The sequence below is a fragment of the Ascaphus truei genome, chromosome 9, assembly GCF_040206685.1.
Source record: "Ascaphus truei isolate aAscTru1 chromosome 9, aAscTru1.hap1, whole genome shotgun sequence".
NCBI classification, from domain to species: Eukaryota; Metazoa; Chordata; class Amphibia; order Anura; family Ascaphidae; genus Ascaphus; species Ascaphus truei.
Window position 1 is genome coordinate 42,383,672 of NC_134491.1, and position 25,633 is coordinate 42,409,304.

Here is a 25,633-nt window from a genome sequence, read left to right on the forward strand (position 1 = left end):
CACAATGTTTAACCCCCTCACTGCCGGGGATGGGGGGGGGGGGAGGGCGGAAGGTGACGCAGAATAATGGGGGAGGGGAGATTTACAGGTTTTGGAAACGTGGAACCTTGCCTAACATTCCACATCACTGTGCCACGGGAACTTAAACAATACTCTGCGTGTCGCTAATAATTCTCATCCAGAGCTCCCATTTCCTGGTAACCTGCTTTTCTTCATCTGACACAGAATCCGCGAGGGGTCAAACTTTTTCCGAAATCTATCCCCGGAAGCCGTGGGCTCCCCCCTCCCTCATGGGCCTTCCAATGTGCGCCCCCCCTTCTGCCGTGCGCCCCCCCTTCTGCCGTGCGGCCCCCCCTTCTGCCGTGCGGCCCCCCCTTCTGCCGTGCGGCCCCCCCTTCTGCCGTGCGGCCCCCCCTTCTGCCGTGCGGCCCCCCTTCTGCCGTGCGGCCCCCCCTTCTGCCGTGCGGCCCCCCCTTCTGCCGTGCGGCCCCCCCTTCTGCCGTGCGGCCCCCCCCTTCTGCCGTGCGGCCCCCCCTTCTGCCGTGCGGCCCCCCCTTCTGCCGTTGCGGCCCCCCCTTCTGCCGTGCGGCCCCCCCTTCCGCAGTGCATCCCCCCTTCCGCAGTGCATCCCCCCCCCCTTGTGGACTCCCCTCCCCGGTCCACATGCGCTCATGCGTAGAATTTACTTTGCAGGGTGCTGTGTGCTTTGCTGAGTCTCTGGCAACCTCACAATATCCCCAGCACAGGGAAGCCGCCTGCACACTGTGGGCAAGGTGGATTTGGCTCGATCACACTTTTCAGAACTGCATAGTATCCGTCATTATTAACCTCTTCGCTGCAGATGGGGGGATGCTATGCATTTAACCCCTTCACTACTCCTGGCAGTGAAGGGGTTAACGCAGACCCATTTATGGCATCATTGGAGAGGCCGAATATCTGCATATCTTTAGTGTCCGTGTTTATGTTAATTTTGTGTTGTGTTTAACACCAGTGAGAGAGTGACCATTCTTAGAATGTATTGTGTAAGGTCAATTTTCTAAAGAGAAAGTGTGTGGTCATACTTAGTGTTGCTCTGTGCTGCTGTGTCTTCATCCTTCAAGGACCCCTTCTCATTTCCTGCTCTGATAACCCTTGGTGGCCCTTCCTCCCAACCTCCAGAGAGAATCTCTTTATAAGTCGTTAATACTTATTAATCTTGCCCTGTGGACATTTCCGTCAGCGGTTTTGTGCAAAGTGTCCCAGAGAGAACGCAGGCTGCGATGGTAATATAAACAGCTTGCAAGCATTGCAAAACAATGAGAAGACGCGCGGTAACAGGAGGCTCCACGTCCCACTTCTGGCTACTGGTTTATGTTAGAGGAAGAGATGATTTCAACACTTGTGTGTATGGCAACATCACATGCTTCGTTCTAAGTGTCTGTTTTATTTATATTCCCATATCATGTAGATTTACAGGAAAATAAAACATTAACCCCCCCTTCAAAAAAAGCAATATATTAATGCTACAAACGTTGAATTGTATATAAGTTATTTGAGGTTAAATAGTCTTTCTTTGTTTCCCAGTTTCTGCTTCGTGTTTCTCACTTGGTTTTGATTTCTTTCTCATCTCTGCAACAACTTATTATTTATTTTCATAAAAAAAATATGAATTGGATGTTAACGTGACGTCCACAAGTGTCTGTGTCCTATTGACTGGTCGCTCTGCGCCCCGGGCTCCGCAGGTTAAATGCAGCACGCTTACATCCGTAATAAAATAGTTACATGTGAATATTGGGTCCTTTGCGCCAATGCCCCCAGGACCAGCATCGCGACGCGTTGGGGGGAGTATCGTTGGCCTCCGTGCAGCGCAGACTATTTTTGAAGGCACGAGAATGTACTTTGCATGCCGAGATGCGGGCGTACTGGTCGCCAATGCCAAACACGCAATTTATCCCCGGAAAATGCTATTTCATATAAACAAGATGGATAGTTCTGTTTGTTTTGGATGCTTTTCCTGTCTTGGGATTTCTTGGTTTAAGATGTTATCCTAGAACAGGGCTCCCATTAAACGAATCCGGCAAAGAATCTTTTTTTATTTAAACAAAATACATTTTAAGAAGTGAAAACAATGTATCTCCATGAAGTACAATTCATCACAGGCTGTCAGGGAATGTTTTAAGTTTCATCTTATTTATGTATTTTTTAATTTTATGTTGAATGTCAGCTATAATTGCAGATAAGGGAAATAGTTTCAACGTACAGGCTCTCAAAGTCCCACATCATTCAACATTCTCATGGTGTTTTTTCAAACGTCTCCCACTACATTTCTTATTTACCAATAATATAATTTGCATGGATTCTGAACCAAGCTTTATATTAAAAAAAAACAAGCGCAAAAAACACACTCGTCAGAAATAGGTAACGTAACCAAAAGGTTGAAAAGCAACGGGATGGGCTTGAGTCACATTAGCGGGTTAGGCACTGTGTTCCTGGAAGCCCGAGAATGTATTTGCTCTTGACGTTGCACCACCTGTGAGTCTAAACTCTCAGAGGCCCCCCGATCCATGCAGGGAGCTAAGCTTTAACACGCCTGGGCTCCCGCTAATATGCATGGACGTAAAGATGTGCTGAAGTTAAGTGCCCTTTCGTGGGTCCCGGCCTCGGAGGGTCTGTGACGCTTTGCACGACCTTATAACGGCATGTTGGGACTGATGCCCTAAAAGACAAATTCAGACATTTTCTTGCATTTCTTGCAGCTCAATCTGGCCAAACCCATTGAGGACCAAGGCCCCCTCGATGTGATTATCCACAAGCTGACAGATGTCATCCTGGAAGCCGACCAGCATGATAGCGAGTCCGTTCAGCTGGTGCAGAGTTTCCAGGTGAGTCCTGACTCGCACCGCTCTGGTAAACGCTCCCAAACTGCTTAGTCATCGCTCAAAAATCACCTCTTCAGTCAACCGTTTGCTCAAAAGTCTCTTGTTTTCCAGAGATTTCAAATCGGCTAAAAAGGATTTTTGACAATTATTGTTTTTTTGTAAACTGTATTTGGGTAATTGTAAGCCTGCTCCTCTCATTATTATGAAGTTGTCTCTTGAAGTGTGCTGGGATTGCAATTTCCTAAAGGGAAATGACCTGAATTAGCAGACATAGAACCGGGCTTTGCAGAGAGTAGCAGATCAACACAGCTAAGTAGTTCAATCAATATTTATTATTTTTAGAGCGCTCTCTCTCTCTATCTCTCTCTCACTTGTTCGCTCTCTCTCTCTCGCTTGTTCGCTCTCTCTCTCTCGCTTGTTCGCTCTCTTTCTCTCGCTTGTTCGCTCTCTCTCTCTCGCTTGTTCGCTCTCTCTCTCTCGCTTGTTCGCTCTCTCTCTCTCGCTTGTTCGCTCTCTCGCTTGTTCTCTCTCTCTCTCTCGCTTGTTCTCTCTCCCTCTCTCTCTCTCTCGCTTGTTCGCTCTCGCTCTCTCTCTCTCGCTTGTTCGCTCTCGCTCTCTCTCTCTCGCTTGTTCGCTCTCTCTCTCTCGCTTGTTCGCTCTCTCTCTCTCGCTTGTTCGCTCTCTCGCTTGTTCTCTCTCTCTCTCTCGCTTGTTCTCTCTCCCTCTCTCTCTCTCTCTCTCGCTTGTTCGCTCTCGCTCTCTCTCTCTCGCTTGTTCGCTCTCTCTCTCCTCCCCCCCCCCCCCCCCCCACATTTGTTCTCTGGACTTTTTATATTTCAAAACCCTGAGCTCCGAATGATAACAGATTTCCTGCAGGAAAGCCCTACGCTGCCCTCGGAACATGCAGCTACTGGTTTCCTAATTCCATGGTTATTGTTGCAGGAAGAGCCGTAAAAGCACGCAAGACCACTTCCATTAACCACTTCCCTGCCAGAGAGGCCATGAATGGGTTAAATATACTGCCAGGCTTTCTCACTCAAGAATGTGTCAAGCTCATTTCTTTTTGGTTTCTGCCCCACATTTCATGGCTAAACCCGACAGGATCGGTTTGGAGAGATGATAACGGTGGTAATAGTGAATTTCTAATTCCCACATCACTGCGCTGTTGGACTTGCTGCACCATTTGTTCTGCCGTGGGATACGAACCCGGAATCCCGGGAGCTTGTATGATATATTCGGAGATATTTCCTGGCGCGTGACCGGTTTGAAAAGTTATTCAATCAGCCCATTGTCTTCCCAGCATGAAATATTTTCGCCTAATAATCATTCATTCAAATATTTACATATTTCTTTATGTTTACCATTCTGAACCTGAGCCCAAATAAGGGCGTGTGTGGCTACGGTAGGATATGTCTCCATGTTTTCCAGTGGTTTGCCATTGTCCTTTTTCATAAATACTCCGCAGTTTGATGCTGGACTGTAATTTCTTTCTCCAACATGTAAGATGACGTCCATCAGAAAGGTATATATTTTTTCTCGGAAAGATGTCTGTGTCTTTCATTGAACTGCATGGAGAGGCGGGCATAGTAAGGAGTGTCGTTCGCTGTAAACATGTCTTTCTAGTGACCTTACAACCGCACTGAATGCTCCTGTGGATTTTCAAGTTCATTCTTCTTGGTCATTTCCATGGGACGCGGGCAAGACTGACCAGAACTGTTCGAAATGATTAGGTTATACGCAGTCGATCGTAACACCATTATACCTTCACTACCAGAGCACCCTCCTGCTGTCTCTGGAACGTCTCCCTACTTACTACTTAGATTGTAAGCTCTGTGGGGCAGAAACTCCTTTTCCGGATATCTATTTTTTTTTTTTTAAGTATGAGGCACTTATTCCTATTATTTCCCGTGTGTCACTGCTGTATAGCGCTATGTACTTGGATGGCGCACATATAGATATACATACTGCGAATGGATTACAAAAAAGTCTCTCTGACGGTTCTGTCCACACGTGGGGTCTCTGAGCTATCTGAGACGGGGTAGGGGGGAATCAATAAACTGCAATAGTGCCAATCGGGGCACTATTGCGCGCACACACTCCTAGTGAAGTGGAAGATGATACCTTTCCCTCGCTGCAGACCCTGGAAAGTTCTTCTTATGCGGGTGGGAACTGCAGTATATAAAGGCCACAAAAGTGCATTTTTTTTATGCCGTATTTTTATTTCCCGTGGCAGCCTAGAGATGCGCGTGGAAATGTTTAAAGAGCAGGTTTTCCCGTCGGCTGATTCCTCTCACTGGCGGTAATGGTCGTGTTGTCTTTTTATAAACGCAGACCGTGATTTCCGCGGAGATGTATTAACCGGCTGGTCGGCTTGTGTTTGGTTTCCTGGGGGGAGGGGGGGGGAGATATATTGTGGCACATATTCACTAAGCGCTGCTATTATTAGTATTTTTTTCCGGAGTTGAATGACCATAAGACGTCTCCTGGAATAACAGCACTTAGTAAATATGGGCACGTACCTTTTTTTTAATGTCCCAATTTATGTAACTTAAGAATGTAGATTTACCCTTTCAGTGCTGTATGAAAAAACAAATAATCAAGACACAGTGTAATTATTAATACCGGCTCCCTTAACCACTGCTCAAACTCCTTTGAGCCCCGGATCGCTTGCTGACTGGAAGCACCTTGATACATTGATGCAAAGCGACATACTTTACATGCAGCGTTCTTATTTGTGTATGTAAAGCGGGTGACAATGTATAATTCTGCATTCTTACCTAAGCTGCCAATCGTTTGGTTTCTCCTGTTATAAATCTGTCAAAATCCCGATTGTGTGCCTAACATAATGGCTGCTTCAGTCGGTAACTCAGCAGCTACAATGTATCCTTATATTACTACGGTAACATTATTTATTAAAGTTCACAGCTCAAACTGCTTGGAATATTGGCAACAAATGATCCTCAACAGGAAAGTGTTGCAAATATCTTGCACTGTTTGGGAGGTGAGTAAAAACAGGTGATAGACATCAAAGGATGCTTTAATACTCATTCAGTGTTGAATAAAACAAAACAAAAACAGTCACTATCTAATACTAGGGAAGTGATTTATTTAAAAAAACACATTACATTTCACATGGTTTGCTGCTAGGTGCAGGGGTCTCTCCGTGCCCCGGGATTCCGTGGTATTGAGGTTTGTTCTAGCACTGCGATGCTTTATGGTGCTAGGTGCAGGGGTCTCTCCGTGCCCCGGGATTCCGTGGTATTGAGGTTTGTTCTAGCACTGCGATGCTTTATGGTGCTAGGTGCAGGGGTCTCTCCATGGTTCGGGATTCCCGTGGTATTGAGGCTTGTTCTAGCACAGCGATGCTTTATGGTGCTAGGTGCAGGGGTCTCTCCATGCCCCGGGATTCCGTGGTATTAAGGTTTGTTCTAGCACAGCGATGCTTTATGGTGCTAGGTGCAGGGGTCTCTCCATGCCCTGGGATTCCGTGGTATTGAGGCTTGTTCTAGCACAGCGATGCTTTATGGTGCTAGGTGCAGGGGTCTCTCCATGCCCTGGGATTCCGTGGTATTAAGGTTTGTTCTAGCACAGCGATGCTTTATGGTGCTAGGTGCATGGGTCTCCATGTTTCGGGATTCCGTGGTATTGAGGCTTGTTCTAGCACTGCGATGCTTTATGGTGCTAGGTGCAGGGGTCTCCATGTTTCGGGATTCCGTGGTATTGAGGCTTGTTCTAGCACAGCGATGCTTTATGGTGCTAGGTGCAGGGGTCTCTCCATGCCCCGGGATTCCGTGGTATTGAGGTTTGTTCTAGCACAGCGATGTTTTATGGTGCTAGGTGCAGGGGTCTCTCCATGCCCTGGGAATCACAGTGGTATTGAGGTTTGTTCTAGAACAGCGATGCTTTATGGTGCTAGGTGCAGGGGTCTCTCCATGCCCTGGGAATCACAGTGGTATTGAGGTTTGTTCTAGCACAGCGATGCTTTATGGTGCTAGGTTCATGGGTCTCTCCATGCCCCGGGATTCCTGTGGTATTGAGGTTTGTTCTAGAACAGCGATGCTTTATGGTGCTAGGTGCAGGGGTCTCTTCATGCCCTGGGATTCCTGTAGTATTGGTTCTGTACCGGCAAGCTACATGCTTTCCAAATGCATTACTTGTAAGCGGGCCGCAAAAGGGAGCTATATATTAAATCCATCATCCTTCAGCAGGCGCCTTCAATCCCAGGTGTGAGGAAATAACAGGTTTGTGATGTAGCAGGAGTGTACATCTACATCGCCCCAAAAGAGGACAGCCTTTGGTGCAGCTGAATGACAGCTAAAGGGTGTGAGCCGTTTGCTGCTGTTTGCTGATGTTGGTGATGTTAGAGAAGCTTTATTTCAACCTGAAACTCACCAGACCTTTATCCCCTGTACCCAATTTTCCAACTCTATCTGTCCATGAAATGTCTGTGTGTGACTAGAACCCTGTTCATTTAATGTAACCATGTATTGTTATAAGTCTGTGCCCAGGACATGCGTGCCAACGAGAGGTAACTCTCAATGTATTACTTCCTGGTAAAACATTTTATAAATAAATGGCTGAAGCCTGAATGGTTAGTAATGCGTCCAATCTACTCTAGATTGATCTACTCTAAAAAATCACATGCATAAAAGTTGGCTGCCTCCAGAAATACATTTTGTAATTTTTGAGCACATATTTTAAGAAGGTGAGCTTGCTCGATTGTATCTTTTCAGCGCAGCACACAATGTGCTTATTACACCGATGTAAGGCCTTTTTATATTCATATTATTTAGGTTTATTTACAATGCACCAACATTATGCAGTGCGGTATGGGGGAGAAGCGTGATCAAATAAGGACTTACAGGTAATGAGGGCCCTGCTGATAAATTGGGTATCAGAGGGAGGGCAAAGTGAAAATAATTGTGACCGTGATCACGGAGGGGGGTAGAAGTGTTAGAGGCAGCACACGGCGTGCATCCTGTAAGTTGTGATAAACCTCCGGACCGGTCCGGTGCCCAGAACATGACACTTCCCATGCCTGCGGATTACCGGCTCTGTCATTGGTTCAGTGCTGCAAGTAAATATTGGCCTTATATTTATTTGCTTTTTATAGAAAATGCCTTCCTCTCTTTCGGACGCCTGTCAGAGCTGCTTGTTCAACCTTTTTACCCAGGGATTTGCCAAGCAAAAAAATAAGAACTATTTCATTTCCAGCCACATTTGTGTTGGCGTTCCAGTAATTTGCTTTGTTTGCATCAATCGTGCTGTGACTGGGAGGTCAAAACGTTTTGGATTCTACAATTCACTTTGACGAGTTTTTGCTCCTCATTATTTGTCTCCAGTGTCCGTTATGTAATAATAGGAAAAAGAGGTCCCACCGTTCTAATTGTGATGCTTGTAACTTAGGTATAAAGTACAATGTTTATCTCTGTTTGCCGTCTCCTCCTGTCCCCGTTCCTGAGATACTGGCGAAGTTACTGGTGTTATTTCCTAGTTTTTAAGGGGGAAGCCACAATCGATGATGTTGCCACTTCCTGTTGGTCTGAGATTCGGCAGCCATTTTGTTTCCTCTGAGGGAGATTTAAACCCGGTAACTGCACCAGTTTCTCAGGAACCGTGGAGCCCCCAGATCTGAAAACGGTGCTGTTTTGGCTCAGGGGTGAGCCCCGGCTCCCATGCTGTAATAAAAAATAATACAGGAATTAACTGACGTAGAGCAGTGGGCAACATGATATACCTCAAGAGACATTGCAGCTGTGGGTGGGAGCTGCTCCCTGTCCCCTCCTGTCCGCTGCTTAATGTCGGTGCGCAGGTGAATACTCTCCCGCTCCTCTCCTTACACTGGGAACTAGGGATTAACGTGGTCATTCCACAGTTTGGGAAGTGGGAAGGACCAGCCATTTTTTCTTCCTGCTCTCCCCCGCCCCCGTCAGCAACATCTCCGCTCCCTGTGCACAGGGGAGAGCAGGCTGCTCGCGTGGCCAGTGGTTGGGGGGCCGCAGGTGAAGCACGTGGGCCGCAGGTTGCCCAGCAGTGAGGTAGAGGATTGATGCTGTATAAAAGCATTGTATCTTCACTTTAATACAAATGTGCTATGTACAGTCTCCTGCTCCCATGGCCCAGACGTCTCGCACCTTCACTCTAATCCGTGGCACATTCCCGCTAATCCGTGGCACATTTCCGCTAATCTGTGACACATTCCCGCTAATCCGTGACACCTTCACTCTAATCCGTGACACATTCCTGCTAATCCGTGGCACATTCCCGCTAATCCCTGACACCTTTATATATGTCCTTTTTTTTTTTGCATTGCTTTATCACTTTATATCACATTAATTTACATCTGTATATCCAGTTGTACTAGGACATGAGCCCTGTATAAAGAACATGCCATAAAGATCTGCATGAAGAAGGGACCTTCGTGGCCCTGAGAGCTGGCACTCTTTAAAACCGCTAGTTGGCCATTACAGGTATCACTTCCACCTTACTTTCGTTCTGTGCACTCTACGGGCTAACACGGTACCTTCTCTCTATCAGCGTTTTATATGAAAGCGCAGCCATTAAAATACTACGCTGAAGGAAGAAACCATTTATTTTTCCTTTTACTTACTTACATGCATACATACATACATACATACATACATACATACATACATACATACAAACCCATGAATGTAAACTTCACTAATCCTCTGACACCCTGATTGCAAATATCCCTGCACTGTTATCACAAGTACATTTATGATGCAAATATATCAAAATGGTCTTTGCCATTAACCCTTTCTTTGCCAGGAGGATCTGTAATCGCAGTGCCTTGCATTTGTGAAGAGGACATACATCTAATCTAGGGAATCTATGTGGTATTTGAGCATCACCGGGTACCAATTTACGCAGGTCTTGCAAAGTGGAGCGTTCAGAACATGTGCCAAGCCATGAATGGTGCCAGCTCTTTAATTATTTAATTCGCACAGAAAATATTGCACTGGTTGTAAGATGATCTAGAAATGGAAATCTTGTATTTTGGAGAAGTATGTGGTCTTGTTAAAATTCATTGAAGTCAGTGGATGTTTCCGTGGTTTAGTGCCCTGATCGACACTATCAGAGTTTAATGAATAAGCCTCATTGTTTCCTCTGACTTTGGATCAGCTTAGCTGTGTCCCTGACCTATATTCCGTACAATAGATTAATATTTAATGTATTATGGCAGAGGCTAAACGGATCACCTTCTGGCAAGTCGGAATTGGGTCTGTTACCTCGCAGGATGAAAGCACAGACTGCCTTTCATGTCGTCTTGGTTTTAATATCATTCTTGATATTAGGATTGTTCTAGAATTAGAATGTTCTCTGGCTCTTGTCCACGATAGGAAGAAAGTTCCTTAGTCATCAGAACTAAACATTCAAGCGTATCATTTTCTCTTGGAAACATTTAACTTATTGCATGTTTTCCAAATGGTATTCAATGGTAAAGAACACACTTTTCTTTTTATTTGTTGATTTCAACTTTTTACTGTAAAAGGAATTTGAGAGCCGTCAGCCTCATCTGTGAAAACAGTTTAGAGATGTCTACAGGACATGTCATTTTTCCATTTAGGGAAAGGTGTGACTGTTTATTCTTTATAACCTTCCATTCATTGGGGAGATATTTCTCCAAGAGTACAGGCGGAAAAGTTGGAGCAGATTATGGCACCAGGTTTTTCAAAGGGTAAACAAATAGGGGTTTTGGGGGTTGATTTTCTATATATAGCTCTTGTATTAATGTGCGCACCTGTATTGTGCTTATTATTACTTCTAATAAATTCATGAAATACTTGTTTTAAGCACTTTCCTCCTGTGGGTAATTAAAAAGTAATAACATACATTTGGAAAGGCTTGCACATTTAATAGAATGATTGTGACTGTAGCAAATTGTCCGTGTGCGCTGGGAATGAGCGGGACGTCGGCCGGACAATACTGCAGGTGAGAGAGGACTGACTTTCTGTTGTGTCGTTCCCAATCAGTGTTTTCTTGCTGTTAACAGGATTATATTGACGCTCACCCAGAAACAATCATCCTGGACCCCTTGCCCGCCATAAGAACCCTGCTGGACCGCTCCAGGTCCTACGATCTCATTCGGAGGATTGAGTCCTACATGCAAGGTGAGCTGCCACATTGTAATCGCTACACCATGCTCTGATCCCAGTGTCCTAGGCCTAGCCAACCATGTGTTTTGTGTGGGGGTTCCCAGGTGTCACACACACGTTTTTTTAAAGGTTTCTTCACACTAGAATAGTGGGACACGCGTGTCAACTTGTCATGACTTGATTCTGTAAAAAAAGTTATCTTTCAGGGCTGCTTATTTTGTAGTGATCTGATTGACATGCCACTTTAACATCTTATTTTGCATTCAAATGTAGTATTATTTTCATTGAAAAGGGAGCACACACATCTCTGTGCGATATGAGCGGCTGTATCAATGACTCTCGGGCCTTTCACTGAGCCAAACGCTGAATTTGGGCAGGAATGAGTACCATTTAGTGTACCTCTCTGCTCTTTCGCTTGTACGATTTATAAGGCTTTCCTTTCAAGTCCATATTTAGTTTAAGTGGTTCTAAGCCATAAGACCACTTTGAATTGGCCACAAGGCGTCTTATAACTTGGCACTGCATAATAAATATGGCATTTAATTCTATTCTACGGCCAATCATAAAGGTTCCTAAAATACGATTGTCCGCTTCAGCACACCCATATTGTTCAGGGTATTAAACTCTGCAGTGTATAAGTGGGATACATGAATACTTTATCTGCTAGTTACGGTCTCGGATAATGTGTGGTCTACGTTAGCGAATCAGGACACCTGAGGCGATTCGCCTCTGGCCCGTTCCACAGAATTCTAGAATGTTGACTTTAAACAGCTGCATTGTGTCCGTGAATGAGATCACGGTGCACAGGAAAACCTGTTCTGTCCCCGTCCCCTCCCCCCCCCTCACATCAAGGTCCTTTACTGGTCACGCAAGTAAATAAAAAGCTTTCTCTACAGAAAGACCAACGTGTTATTGAAGCATAAAAGGCAGCTTTGTGTGGGAGGAGGGAACAAAGACTACAATGTATTGCGCCGTAGGTAGGAATTGTGCAGAGAGTAGTAAAAGGCTCGGCATGCTTGGTAAACAATGCGATGAGGTATGAGGAGCCCTGGAGAACCGAGCTACAACCCCTACAGGCCTGAGCTGTCAGTGTGTACCTGGTATTATGACAGGGTTTGAATGACCCAAATTAGATGCTTACACTTGTATGTGCAGGTGGCATTAATTCTACTGAAAAGACACACAAAACACCCCGCACCTCTGTAACCAATGAAAATCCACACCGCGCTGGGGTCACTGCTGAATGACAAATGCATGTATGTTGCAGTGATGTGGGAGTCCGCTTCAGACCTAGATGTAAAAGCAAGCGGTATAGTGGGAAGTGGTAACTGTGGTATAACGCTGAAACGGGTTTAACGCACTTCTTCCTTCTATATGTGATGCGTAATGAGACTGAAGCCACTCCTCCCTGCCGGTCTCCAGGTTATTTAGGGAATGTTATATGTTCCACTTGGCTGGAGATCCGGGAGACTTGTGCACTAATCCCGTGTTACAGAGACTCCAACGGGGGTCGCTGGGCCCTTAGGTTTTTGAAGAATATAGTGACCCCAAAACCAGTCAGAATGGGCAGCAGCTCTCGTGCAGTCTGAGGGTAAACTCTCGTGCAGTCTGAGCGTAATCTCTCGTGCAGTCTGAGCGTAATCTCTCGTGTAGTCTGAGCGTAATCTCTCGTGCAGTCTGAGCGTAATCTCTCGTGCAGTCTGAGCGTAATCTCTCGTGCAGTCTGAGCGTAATCTCTCGTGCAGTCTGAGCGTAATCTCTCGTGCAGTCTGAGCGTAATCTCTCGTGCAGTCTGCGCGTAATCTCTCTCTACTGCAGTCTGCGCGTAATCTCTCTCCTGCAGTCTGCGCGTAATCTCTCTCTCCTGCAGTCTGCGCGTAATCTCTCCTCTCTCCTGCAGTCTGCGCGTAATCTCTCTCTCTCCTGCAGTCTGCGCGTAATCTCTCTCCTGCAGTCTGCGCGTAATCTCTCTCTCTCCTGCAGTCTGCGCGTAATCTCTCTCTCTCCTGCAGTCTGCGCGTAATCTCTCTCTCTCCTGCAGTCTGCGCGTAATCTCTCTCTCTCCTGCAGTCTGCGCGTAATCTCTCTCTCTCCTGCAGTCTGCGCGTAATCTCTCTCTCTCCTGCAGTCTGCGCGTAATCTCTCTCTCCTGCAGTCTGCGCGTAATCTCTCTCTCTCCTGCAGTCTGCGCGTAATCTCTCTCTCTCCTGCAGTCTGCGCGTAATCTCTCTCTCTCCTGCAGTCTGCGCGTAATCTCTCTCTCTCCTGCAGTCTGCGCGTAATCTCTCTCTCTCCTGCAGTCTGCGCGTAATCTCTCTCTCTCCTGCAGTCTGCGCGTAATCTCTCTCTCTCCTGCAGTCTGCGCGTAATCTCTCTCTCTCCTGCAGTCTGCGCGTAATCTCTCTCTCTCCTGCAGTCTGCGCGTAATCTCTCTCTCTCCTGCAGTACACTTTTTTTTAAATAATATATATTTTTTAATATGTTTTGTTCACGTATAAATATAGCAATGAACAAAGCTGTGTCCGTGTGGTTATCCTCTAAATGATGATGATTATGGACCACGGAATGGGAAGATTTGCGTGTGCCGCTGTGTGTGCCGCTGTGTGTGCCGCTGTGTGTGCCGCTGTGTGTGCCGCTGTGTGTGCCGCTGCGTCAGTAGCCAGGCTGAGATGGGGGGATATTTTCCTTTTGCTTCTAGCATTTGAAGGTTTCTCCAACGTGTAGTTCTTCTCCCCACCCCGTGCTTGGGGCTGGAATACCCCGAGCCACATCCTTCTCTGGCTTCATTGCTCTGCACTTTGTATGTTTGCATTGCATACAATACTATACCGGGTGTAAACAAACTAAGGTAACATGTTCTTTGTTTAGAAATCAGAAGTACTGGATCACACCTGCTCTCACCCACGCCCCCCTGCTCTCACCCACGCCCCCCTGCTCTCACCCACGCCCCCCTGCTCTCACCCACGCCCCCCTGCTCTCACCCATGCCCCCCTGCTCTCACCCACGCCCCCCTGCTCTCACCCACGCCCCCCTGCTCTCACCCACGCCCCCCTGCTCTCACCCACGCCCCCCTGCTCTCACCCACGCCCCCCTGCTCTCACCCACGCCCCCCTGCTCTCACCCACGCCCCCCTGCTCTCACCCACGCCCCCCTGCTCTCACCCACGCCCCCCTGCTCTCACCCACGCCCCCCTGCTCTCACCCACGCCCCCCTGCTCTCACCCACGCCCCCCTGCTCTCACCCACGCCCCCCTGCTCTCACCCATGCCCCCCTGCTCTCACCCACGCCACCCTGCCATCTCTTCCCCTGTAAATTGTGTTAACCTTCTCATTTTAATACTGACCAACCTTAACTCACCCCACAAATCAGACATCCCAACAGCCTGCACTCATGGTTACTGCCCCACACTCAGTCACTCCTACCAAACATGGTGGCCAAGCACTGCCATCTACAGCACTTATTCCCTCACCTGCTGTCTCTGTAAGCTCCCCATCAAACCTCTTAGATTGTAAGCTCTTCGGGGCAGGGATTTCCTTTACCTATTGTCTGATTTTGCTGCACTTATTGTATTATTATAATTCCCTGTACTGTATTCTTTATGACGCGCTGAGAACACTTTTGGTGCTATATAAATCAAGATATACAATACAATCAAAGTGTGCTCTCCTCTCCCTGAGCGCTCTCCTCTCACCCCCCCCCCCGCCCTCACCCTGAGCGCTTGCACGTTCTCCCCCCCCCCCTCACCCTGAGCGGTCACACGTTCTTCACCCTCACCCTGAGCGGTCACACGTTCTCCCCCCCCCTCACCCTGAGCGGTCACACGTTCTCCCCCCCCCTCACCCTGAGCGGTCACACGTTCTCCCCCCCCCCTCATCCTGAGCAGTCACACGTTCTCCCCCACCCCCTCCCTCACCCTGAGCAGTCACACGTTCTCCCCCCCCCCTCCCTCACCCTGAGCGGTCACACGTTCTACCCCCCCCTCACCCTGAGCGGTCACACGTTCTCCCCTCCCCCCCTCACCCTGAGCGGTCACACGTTCTCCCCCCCCCTCCCTCACCCTGAGCGGTCACACGTTCTCCCCCCCTCACCGAGCGGTCACAAGTTCTCCCCCCCCCCTCCCTCACCCTGAGCGGTCACACGTTCTCTCACCCTGAGCGGTCACATGTTCTCTCACCCTGAGCGGTCACACGTTCTCCCCCCCCCTCACCCTGAGCGGTCACACGTTTTCCCCCCACTCCCTCACCCTGAGCGGTCACACGTTCTCCCCCCCCTCACCCTGAGCGGTCACACGTTCTGCCCCCCGCCCCCCTCACCCTGAGCGGTCACACGTTCTCCCCCCCTCACCCTGAGCGCTCCACGTTCTCCCCTCCCCCCCTCACCCTGAGCGCTCCACGTTCCCCCCCCCCCTCACCCTGAGCGCTCCACGTTCTCCCCCCCTCACCCTGAGCGCTCCACGTTCTCCCCCCCCCCCTCACTCTGAGCGCTCCACGTTCTCCCCCCCTCACCCTGAGCGCTCCACGTTCTCCCCCCCTCACCCTGAGCGCTCCATGTTCTCCCCCCCCTCACCCTGAGCGCTCCACGTTCTCCCCCCCTCACCCTGAGCGCTCCACGTTCTCCCCCCCTCACCCTGAGCGCTCCACGTTCTCCCCCCTCACCCCGAGCGCTCCACGTTCTCCCCGCCCCCCCACCCCCTCACCCTGAGCGCTCCACATTCTCCCTCTCCCCCTCACCCTGAGCGCTCCACGTTCTCCCCCCCCCTCACCCTGAGCGCTCCACGTTCTCCCCCCCTCACCCTGAGCGGTCACATGTTCTCTCACCCTGAGCGGTCACACGTTCTCCCCCCCCCCTCACCCTGAGCGGTCACACGTTTTCCCCCCACTCCCTCACCCTGAGCGGTCACACGTTCTCCCCCCCCTCACCCTGAGCGGTCACACGTTCTGCCCCCCGCCCCCCTCACCCTGAGCGGTCACACGTTCTCCCCCCCTCACCCTGAGCGCTCCACGTTCTCCCCTCCCCCCCTCACCCTGAGCGCTCCACGTTCCCCCCCCCCCTCACCCTGAGCGCTCCACGTTCTCCCCCCCCTCACCCTGAGCGCTCCACGTTCTCCCCCCCCCCTCACTCTGAGCGCTCCACGTTCTCCCCCCCTCACCCTGAGCGCTCCACGTTCTCCCCCCCTCACCCTGAGCGCTCCATGTTCTCCCCCCCCTCACCCTGAGCGCTCCACGTTCTCCCCCCCTCACCCTGAGCGCTCCACGTTCTCCCCCCCTCACCCTGAGCACTCCACGTTCTCCCCCCTCACCCCGAGCGCTCCACGTTCTCCCCGCCCCCCCACCCCCTCACCCTGAGCGCTCCACATTCTCCCTCTCCCCCTCACCCTGAGCGCTCCACGTTCTCCCCCCCCTCACCCTGAGCGCTCCACGTTCTCCCCCCCTCACCCTGAGCGCTCCACGTTCTCCCCCCACCCTCACCCTGAGCGCTCCACGTTCTCCCCCTCCCCTCACCCTGAGCGCTCCACGTTCTCCCCCTCCCCTCACCCTGAGCGCTCCATGTTCTCCCCCCCCTCACCCTGAGCGCTCCACGTTCTCCCCCCCTCACCCTGAGCGCTCCACGTTCTCCCCCCCTCACCCTGAGCGCTCCACGTTCTCCCCCCCCTCACCCTGAGCGCTCCACGTTCTCCCCCCCCTCACCCTGAGCGCTCCACGTCAGTATAGGGGAGCCCGTCTGGGCCTGAAGAGCTCATGTTAAGTACATGGAGGCGGTGGGTAATATATTAACCTGTTCACTGCCAGAGGTGCCATGTGAGGCTTGGCCTGAGTCTCTGGCAGCAGGTAAGGAGGGTACCACCCCGCCCGCATAGCTTCAGTAGTATGAGCTGTTATATTGCACACCCGGAGCCACTGGTGTTTCTGTGTCACAAGAGAAGTGTGTGCTTCTTGTGTCTGGTTACACAATGCTTCACAGTCTGTGCCTCCGGTTACAGCCACCTCAGTCTGTATGTTACCACTTAGGACCAGCACTGCTCAGACATATTACATTGAACCTAGTGGTTACATATTAACTCATTCCAGTGCTAACCAGTATGTTGACCTCCCCTTGAGCCTTATCACTGATTTATTTTGCAAACCACAATCCTTAGGAATACAAAAGAAAAACATGTGTTCCTCCCCCTTCCTCTTCCCCCCTCCCCTTCCCCTCCCTTCCCCCTTCCCCCTCAATCCCTCACCCCTTCCCTCTCCCTCCCTCACCCCTTCCCCCTACCTCCCTCACCCCTTCCCCCTACCTCCCTCACCCCTTCCCCCTACCTCCCTCACCCCTTCCCCCTACCTCCCTCACCCCTTCCCCCTACCTCCCTCACCCCTTCCTCCCCCCCTCCCCCTCACCCCTCCTCTCTCCCCCCTCCTCTCTCCCCCCTCCCCCCTCCTCTCTCCCCCCTCCTCCCTCCCCCCCCTCCTCTCTCCCCCCTCCCCCCCTCCTCCCTCCCCCCTCCTCTCTCCCCCCTCCCCCCTCCTCTCTCCCCCCTCCCCCCTCCTCTCTCCCCCCTCCTCTCTCCCCCCTCCCCCCTCCTCTCTCCCCCCTCCCCCCTCCTCTCTCCCCCTCCCCCCCTCCTCTCTCCCCCTCCCCCCCTCCTCTCTCCCCCCTCCTCTCCCCCCTCCCCCCTCCTCTCCCCCTCCTCTCTCCCCCTTCCCCCTCCTCTCTCCCCCCTCCCCCCTCCTCTCTCCCCCCTCCCCCCTCCTCTCTCCCCCCTCCCCCTCCTCTCTCCCCCCTCCCCCTCCTCTCTCCCCCCTCCTCTCTCCCCCCCTCCTCTCTCCCCCCTCCTCTCTCCCCCCCTCCTCCCCTCCCCCCCTCCTCCCCTCCCCCCCTCCTCTCTCCCCCCTCCCCCTCCTCTCCCCCCTCCTATCTCCCCCCCTCCTCTCTCTCCCCCCTCCTCTCTCCCCCCTCCCCCTCCTCTCTCCCCCCTCCTCTCCCCCCCCTCCCCCTCCTCTCTCCCCCCTCCCCCTCCTCTCTCCCCCCTCCCCCTCCTCTCCCCCCCTCCCCCTCCTCTCCCCCCCTCCCCCTCCTCTCCCCCCCTCCCCCTCCTCTCCCGCCTGCTCCTTTCTCCCCCACTCCTCGCTCCCCCCATTCCTCCTCTTCCCCCCATCCTCCTCGTCCCCACTCCTCTCCCCTCCCCCCTCACTCCTCCTCCTTTCTCCTCCTCCCCCCTCCTCCTCCCCCCTCCTCCTCCCTCTGATTGAGGCACGTGTGCTGAAGCAGGGATATCCTGAAGACTTGACCTGTTGGGGGGCTTGAAGGCTGGAGTTGAGCCCCCTACGTTACGTTATAGGTGTATAGGTTACCTAATTCTGCTGGTGTAATAGGACTAAAAGGCTGATCCCTGTAATAAAACCATTTGTACACATACATAGAAAAAGCACCGGTTCCATAATACATTCTATTTGAAAATGTAATAAAAATATAGATTACATTTTCAAATACAATTTATTATGGAACAGGCGCTTTTTGTTGTTTTTTAGGTTGAGATTTTTGGATTAGGTTAGTCCTAGTTAGAGCCGCCGGGTTCTTGCAGTTGTTGTTATATCCAGAGTATTTGTTTTTCACAGTTTACACTGTGCACATTTCTAGTTTTTACACCTTTTCACATTTTCACATTTTTTTGTTGTTGTAAGTAATTCACAATATATATATATTGGCCCAAGCAGCACACGTGTGGTACTAGGTGGCGAGTAGATTTTTTTGTGATTTGTCGACCACTGCGTATGTATGTATATATATATATATATATATATATATATATATATATATATATTCAATATGTAGTTTATTTTATTTATTGATTTGTACATTTAGAGATTGATATGTCCAAATAGTGTTTTCTAATATTGAACATCTACAAATGATATTCCATATCTGTCAATATAATAATGTATTGCACTTATAGCACTTTACTTGCATTAGATGGCTACTCCATCCTCAAGGGCCACCAACAAGCAAGGTTTTTAGGACACCCCTGCTTCAGCACAGATGATGTAGTCGTTGACTGAGCCATTGATTGAGCCAACTGTGCTGATGCAGAGAGATCCTGAAAACCTGACCTGTTGATGGCCCTTGAGAACTGGAGTTGGCCGCTGCTTCATTGGATCATATTGATTACTGACAAGGGTACATCCAATGGTTTACTTCTTCAACTGATATCTTTGTGTGACTATGTATTCACTGGTTTATATTTGTAATATATCTATATAATTCTCACCAAGGAACTTGTGCACTTACTACTTTTCCTTCATAGTGCAGAGGGAATTTTAGATCTGTTTTAATTGCGCTGAATCACAGAAAGCATTAGGCTTCATTTGAACCCAAGTTTAGGCCATTTCACATATTTCACAACGCTTAGTCCACAAGACAATAAGAAATATTAGTGCAGGTATCGGCTAAAACGGAGTTTACCTTTACTGGGTTGGCGGCTTAAATATGTTTTGGGATCAAAAGCTGCAACTAAATGTCTCTTTAGTTATTAGGATCACAATGTAGAATCTAACTAATAAATGACAAGGCTATTTGGGGGGTGCTAGGTATTATTTGTTTTCCATAGCAGTCTAGTCTTCAATTTACTCCATTTCTTATACAGCGATGCCAGTGCATGCAGTGCTGTACATTCAATTTTGCCGGCACAATACGTCTCTTGCAATGTATTTTTGGCATCTGAGGCGGAGCGATAGAAAGGTCCCAAAGAGGATTATCCCTGCCGGTGACGCACAATTAATATATATATATATATGAGAATTACAGTTTGTATCTTTTGTAGCCGCTTTGATTTCAGTTGCAACCTTCCTGCGAGTCATGTGAAGTGTAAAATGTGGGCTCGGCGGTTTGCTGCCATGTTTGCACACGGGGTGAATGCCCTCCCCGTCTCTCAGTGGAGAACCAAGCAGGAGATTGAATAAAGGTGATCTCATCCATTGAACTTTACCCCAGCCGGTTTTATTGGACCCCGTGCTGATCCCACTGTGCACACATCGGAGAGCTGCTGAAATAAAATGTTATGACGAAGGTTCCCGATATCTCGCATGTCTCCAGCCAGTCCAGGTGGGCAGTGACCCTCCCACCAGGTGCAGCATGTTGGACAGTTACAACTTCTCGACATTCTGGTTGGTTTCCTGACGGTGACAGGGCCAGAAAACATTTTCAAAGTAGAAGGGCCACAAGCTTATTGTAATGTCATTTTTGATGCATTGAAAAATGATTAGATTTGAACATTTTGCAAGTGATTTTCAGTGGGAAAACTGCACATATCAGCCTTAGGAAATAGTACGGAATTAGCAGGAGCAGGAGCAGAGGATTTAAGGGGCATACAGTGATTGGTATTTTTATGACCATTGTTAACCCTTGCAGTGCCCTTATGACCTACCCAGTACTTCATAGATATATTGCTTATTTTTTTAAGGGGTGATAAGCCTCCTCTTCAGTTTCCAGCATCCGGACCTGGTCACGTCATGTGTTCTCTCCTGGACATGCCGGGGGTCCTATGCAATCTGCTGGATAAATAATACACAATTTCATGACCCTGTGGTAGTAATCCAGCAAAAATGGTGATAGAATAATTTGTATTTGTAGAATGGAGACACAAGGCTGCTTAATCCCTTCTAGAAGGGGCCAGAGGGTACGGCTTTGCACTGTGTTGCTGGACTCGCCAGCTTTAAGAGGCGTTGAGATGTGCCTAACATCCTTAGTCTTGTTTCTAGCAGACAGGCCGCAACGCATTGTGCCTATCGGCTTCTATCACCCACAACTCCAAGTCCTTATCTGAGATATGATCTCATGGCAAGTTACACTTTCTCCCTTAATAACCAACGCCAGTTAATATCTAGTCACATTTAATTGATTTCAGATTTCTTCACATTGTTTTATTTAATATGTAACTGTATAATGTTTTATACAGTGTTTCATTAGGTAAACACTGTCAACTGCTTCTTTGTAACACTCTGTTACTAGTGGAAATAGCTATAAAAATATCATAGCAAGCACATACAAATCTTGGGAGATAAACAATGTATTCAAAGACTAGAGCAGTGGTTTCCAACTTTTAATTTTTTTTATTTTTTGCCAATGAACCCTATCATTTTCTGAAATTCTGCTGTACCCCAACCCTCGCATCTGAAATCAGATGCATTGTAAGGAACCCCAACCCTCTCTAATACCGCGCCTGAGATCAGATGCATTGTAAGGAACCCCAACTCTCTCTAATACCGCGCCTGAGATCAGATGCATTGTAAGGAACCCCAACCCTCTCTAACAGTGTCTGAGATCAGATGCATTGTAAGGAACCCCAACCCTCTCTAATTGCGCGTCTGAGATCAGATGCATTGTAAATTCTTCTGTATTTGGTACAATTTTCAAATGACCTGAAATCTGCAGGGAGCCCTTATGGGATGTTCAAGAAACCCTGGTTGTTGAACACTGGACTAGATTATTGGAGCACTGGAGAGGTGGTTAGGGGGGGGGGGCAGCTGGGTGCAGCAGTATAGGGGGCGCAGGGTGGGCGTGCGGAGGTGAGTGGAGGAGGGAGCGGGATGGCGGCTACAGGGGGGTGGGGTCTGCCCCGGAAGATAGTCATGACTTCCGGTGTCTTTCATCAGGCCAAACCTTTGTGCCAAGGTTCGTCATTCAACTAGCCAGTGTTCCCATTCAGTAACACATGAGTTGCAAGTAACTGAAAGCACTTGGCCATATTTAATCTTTTCAGTTATTAGCCTTTGTTTGGTAATTAAAGCCACAATCCCGCCAGGCTTTATTTTTGCACAACATGGAAACCGGGAAGTTAAAGACGGTGTTAAATGTCCCAACAATAGAGATACAATGGCCACCAAATCTCGTGGGTCTCATGGGCCAATAGGAAGCTGCATTGTTCTTAGATGCAGCTTCCTATTGGACGGCCAATTAAATCCCTGTAACGAAACACCGGTAAACACACGGAGTGTACCTTGAATACCGGGAGAATCTCTAGAGCTGAAATGTACGTGATTAAGCTTTTGAGGGAGCCCTGGTACTCATGCTGTTTTAAAAGGGGGGGCTTATTTAGGCGGAATTGCTGCTAAAAAGTTGTGTTGGCAAAAGCTTAATTGTAAACGGAACTAGAGCAAATGCAATTTACTCTGAATTAAAGAACGGCGTCCTGAAGTGTAAGAACGTGGCTCACACCCAACAGGAGAAGAAACGCTTCAGCCATTCCAGAGCCGGGGATCAGCTATTTAGCCATTTTCTGAATATATACTATGTATATATTGTATACATACATATCACTGACTGCCCCGCACCTCTGGAATGCCCTTCCCCCTCAATTCCCGACTAGCACCCTTTCTACCCACCTTTAAGACCCTCCTTAAGACACACTTTCTTAAAGAATCATATGAATAGCACCATGGCTAATACTATACACCTGAAGCATACATTAATCTTGGCCCCTTGCAGACGCACTTACCAGAACGCCCTCCTAGTGTCCCTGTACGTTCTCCCTACCAATTAGACTGTAAGCTCTTCGGAGCAGGGACTCCTCTTCCGAAATGTTACTTTTATGTCTGAAGCACTTATTCCCATGATCTGTTTGTATTATTATTACATTTATATGCTTGTCACGTATATTACTGCTGTGAAGCGCTATGTACATTAATGGCGCTATATAAATAAAGACATACATGTACATACTTTATATGTAGTAGACCCCAAAAATGCCAGCTTTTTCCCCCAACCTGAAGATTTTGCAGTTCAGTATTTGATTAAGATATGGTGAATATTTTCGTACACGTCCTGCAACACTCCTGCTCATTTGAAACCAGATTATTTCCAGATTTGTAGGACTTCCTTTGGGACGGAGAAATGTCACATAGAATGATGACACGGCACAGATTATAGTGTTTTCGTGCATTCTGGGAGCAGACTTGTTATCAGAAACATAAAACACTGATTAATTCTGCAGCTGATTCTCTGCATGGCTCCCGCGTGCCGTTTTCCCGATATCAGTATAGGGATGATCCCACTCCCCCAGCTTCATTATCATACAGAGCTGCTTCATGCACAGAGCCAAATTATCATCAATGGGGAAGGTTTTGTTCAACCAAAAGCGTGAGTCAGTGAGCTGTGCAGGTCAGACGTTCCGTTCTGCTCCCATGTGCCTTTATTTTCTTGGTCTGTTCACTGTCGGAAGAGCCAGCAGCAGCTCATTACTGTGCATGAAATCTGTGAATAACAACTTGTAGAAACATAAAGCGATTTAATGATGCATTTCTTAACAAAACGGGCTTTCTCCCAAGCAAACCAGTGAATAAATAGATCTTCAATCCCTTTGCTGTGGTCAAAAGCCTAAGAATCAGGCTGTTATTCAGGTCAGGACTAGATCAATAAAAACCGGAAAAAAAGCACCAAGGCGATTGCATCTTTTCCAGAGTGCTTTGAATTTCTGCGTTTTCCCGCTTTTTGCTTGGTTTTTGGTCCTATGATGCATTGCTAAGCCTGGGCTCCCCAGTTCAGTGCTGGCAGTAGGCATGGTTAATTGGTTAAGGAAAAGGTCAGTCCCCAAATACAGCTCAACCCCCTTATAACCCTGTGCTTGGGGTCCAAATAATCACATCGCGCTATAAGCAGTTGCCGTTAGAAATAATGTACAATTCTATGCATTGTACAATAAAGTATTCAAGACACCAATAATCGTGTTTTAAAGTATTCATAAATACGAAAATTGGGAGCCACGCTTGCATCGCGTTATAAGCGGATTTGCGTTGTAACGGATCGCGCTGTAACTGGGTTGAGCTGTAGTAGGTAAAAAAGAAATCTTGATTAAAACAACTTGTCAATGATCTTGGCTCCAATCAGCCGTAAAGTGACCTTCTTTATGTATCTTGTGAAAATGTGTTGGAGAAGGCTGCTAAGCCTGGCTTGTGGATGCTATTGAGGATGGGAGCGTGGCTCCCAAATCCTTTGTGACACATGGCAACCTTCATTGGGGATGGAAGGTAATCGTGGGATATGTTTTCCACCTGTTCCGTTCTGTATTATAATAAAGCGCTATGTACCTGGCTGGTGCTATATAAATAAAGCTATACTTATTAGGAACAGGTGGGAGGGGGGGGTCAGAGCCAGCAGCTGCTGCGTGTACGACTCGCTAATTATCTTACACAAGAATGTTTCTGTACATGCAAATTACCTGGGGCAGGAATATGTGCAGACGCCTTCATTTCACATCATGCTCTATATCAGGGGCGCACAAATCCAGTCCTCGAGCCCCCCTGGACACAAATCCAGTCCTCAAAGATTGAGCCACCTGTGCTGAAGCAGGGATATCCTGAAGACCTGATGTGGGGTCTTGGGGACTGGATTTGAGCCCCCCTGTTCTATATCGCTGCAATACAGTCAAGGAAAATGTATTGAGTTTAGAGGTAAAACTTGGATCACCTTGGAAATCAGGATGGGGTGCGCCCTTTACTGTATATAAGGACGTTCCCCTGCTGGGAACTTTAAATTAATGCATACCCTCCAGCTGTTCCTATTCAGGAGGTGCTGTACCTGTTATACTGATTTCTTCCTTGCGTGGAAATGCCGATTGGTGCGCGGAGACTACTGACTAATCATCACATGATTAGGGGTAATTTAACCTCCCGTCTATTGTGTTTGTGGTATATGTATCTAAAAAAATACATATTTCTATGCACAGCGCGGAGGGAAAAATAGTAATGATATATTGAAAACTTTTATATTATAGTCCATTGCAAACTTTTTATAGCGCATCCGCAGAAAGTCCCTCTGTCCTGTACTGACATAGCAAATAGTGTACCTGGTTTTATGTGCCCAATATTCCAGGATTTGCTAATGGTCACAATATGTCTCAGAATGGGGAGTTGGCTCTGTCTTGTTTTTGTTTTTGTTTTTAGACATATAGAAAGTGTTGTAGAAGTAATTTTTCCATATTTAATGTTTCCATTGTAAACGAATGCTTTGGCAAGTTAAAGCTTCTCTATTTCTATCTGAAACTCACAAGCCCTTTATCCCCTGCACCCAATTGTCCAACTCTATCTGTCCATGAAATGTCTGTGTGTGACTGTATAACCCTGTTCTTTTAATGTAATCATGTATTGTTATAACTCTGTGCCCAGGACATGCATGAAAACGAGAGGTAACTCTCACTGTATTACTTCCTGGTAAAACATTTTTATAAATAAATAAATCTGTACCGTACTGATCTCGTGAAGACCTTGAATCTCAAGGCCGTGTGAAACTTCCATGCAATATACTTTTTAGAAATTAAGTATGATGATCTCATTTGCCAAACGGCTAACAATGGAAGATCGTTATCTGATAAGAATTTTACAGGACTCCGTGAAAATAAAAACATTCATTTTTCTCAGGACACCAGATAAATATTTTTAATAGTGATTTGAACCTTTCCAAAGAAGCCAGTTACAATGCAGGGATTATATTTATAATACACAGGTAGTGTAACGTTTCATATTGACATGCTCTGCTTCTAGATCTGAATCTTGTTTTATGTCCCATTATGGGAAGGAAAACCCCCAATAAACATGGTCATTTTCTGGCACAGATACATGCCCTACGTCTTGCCATTAAATGTAAGTATACGCCTTGTTTTAAGTGAGCGTTACCGCGCTGTTT

General features: G+C 48.1%; 1 protein-coding gene across 10 annotated transcripts in view; it reads left to right on the forward strand.

Annotated features, from left to right (window-relative positions):
• Positions 1 to 25,633, forward strand: part of ITPK1 (inositol-tetrakisphosphate 1-kinase) — a 94,687-nt gene that overhangs the window by 38,606 nt on the left and 30,448 nt on the right. For 9 of the 10 annotated variants that reach the window (XM_075614494.1, XM_075614495.1, XM_075614493.1 and 6 more), the window contains exons 4-5: positions 2,736 to 2,861; positions 10,876 to 10,993. In XM_075614494.1, the coding sequence (XP_075470609.1) occupies positions 2,736 to 2,861; positions 10,876 to 10,993 (244 nt within the window). The remainder of the gene's footprint in view (positions 1 to 2,735; positions 2,862 to 10,875; positions 10,994 to 25,633) is intronic. The other variant, XM_075614502.1, reaches the window with a different exon arrangement.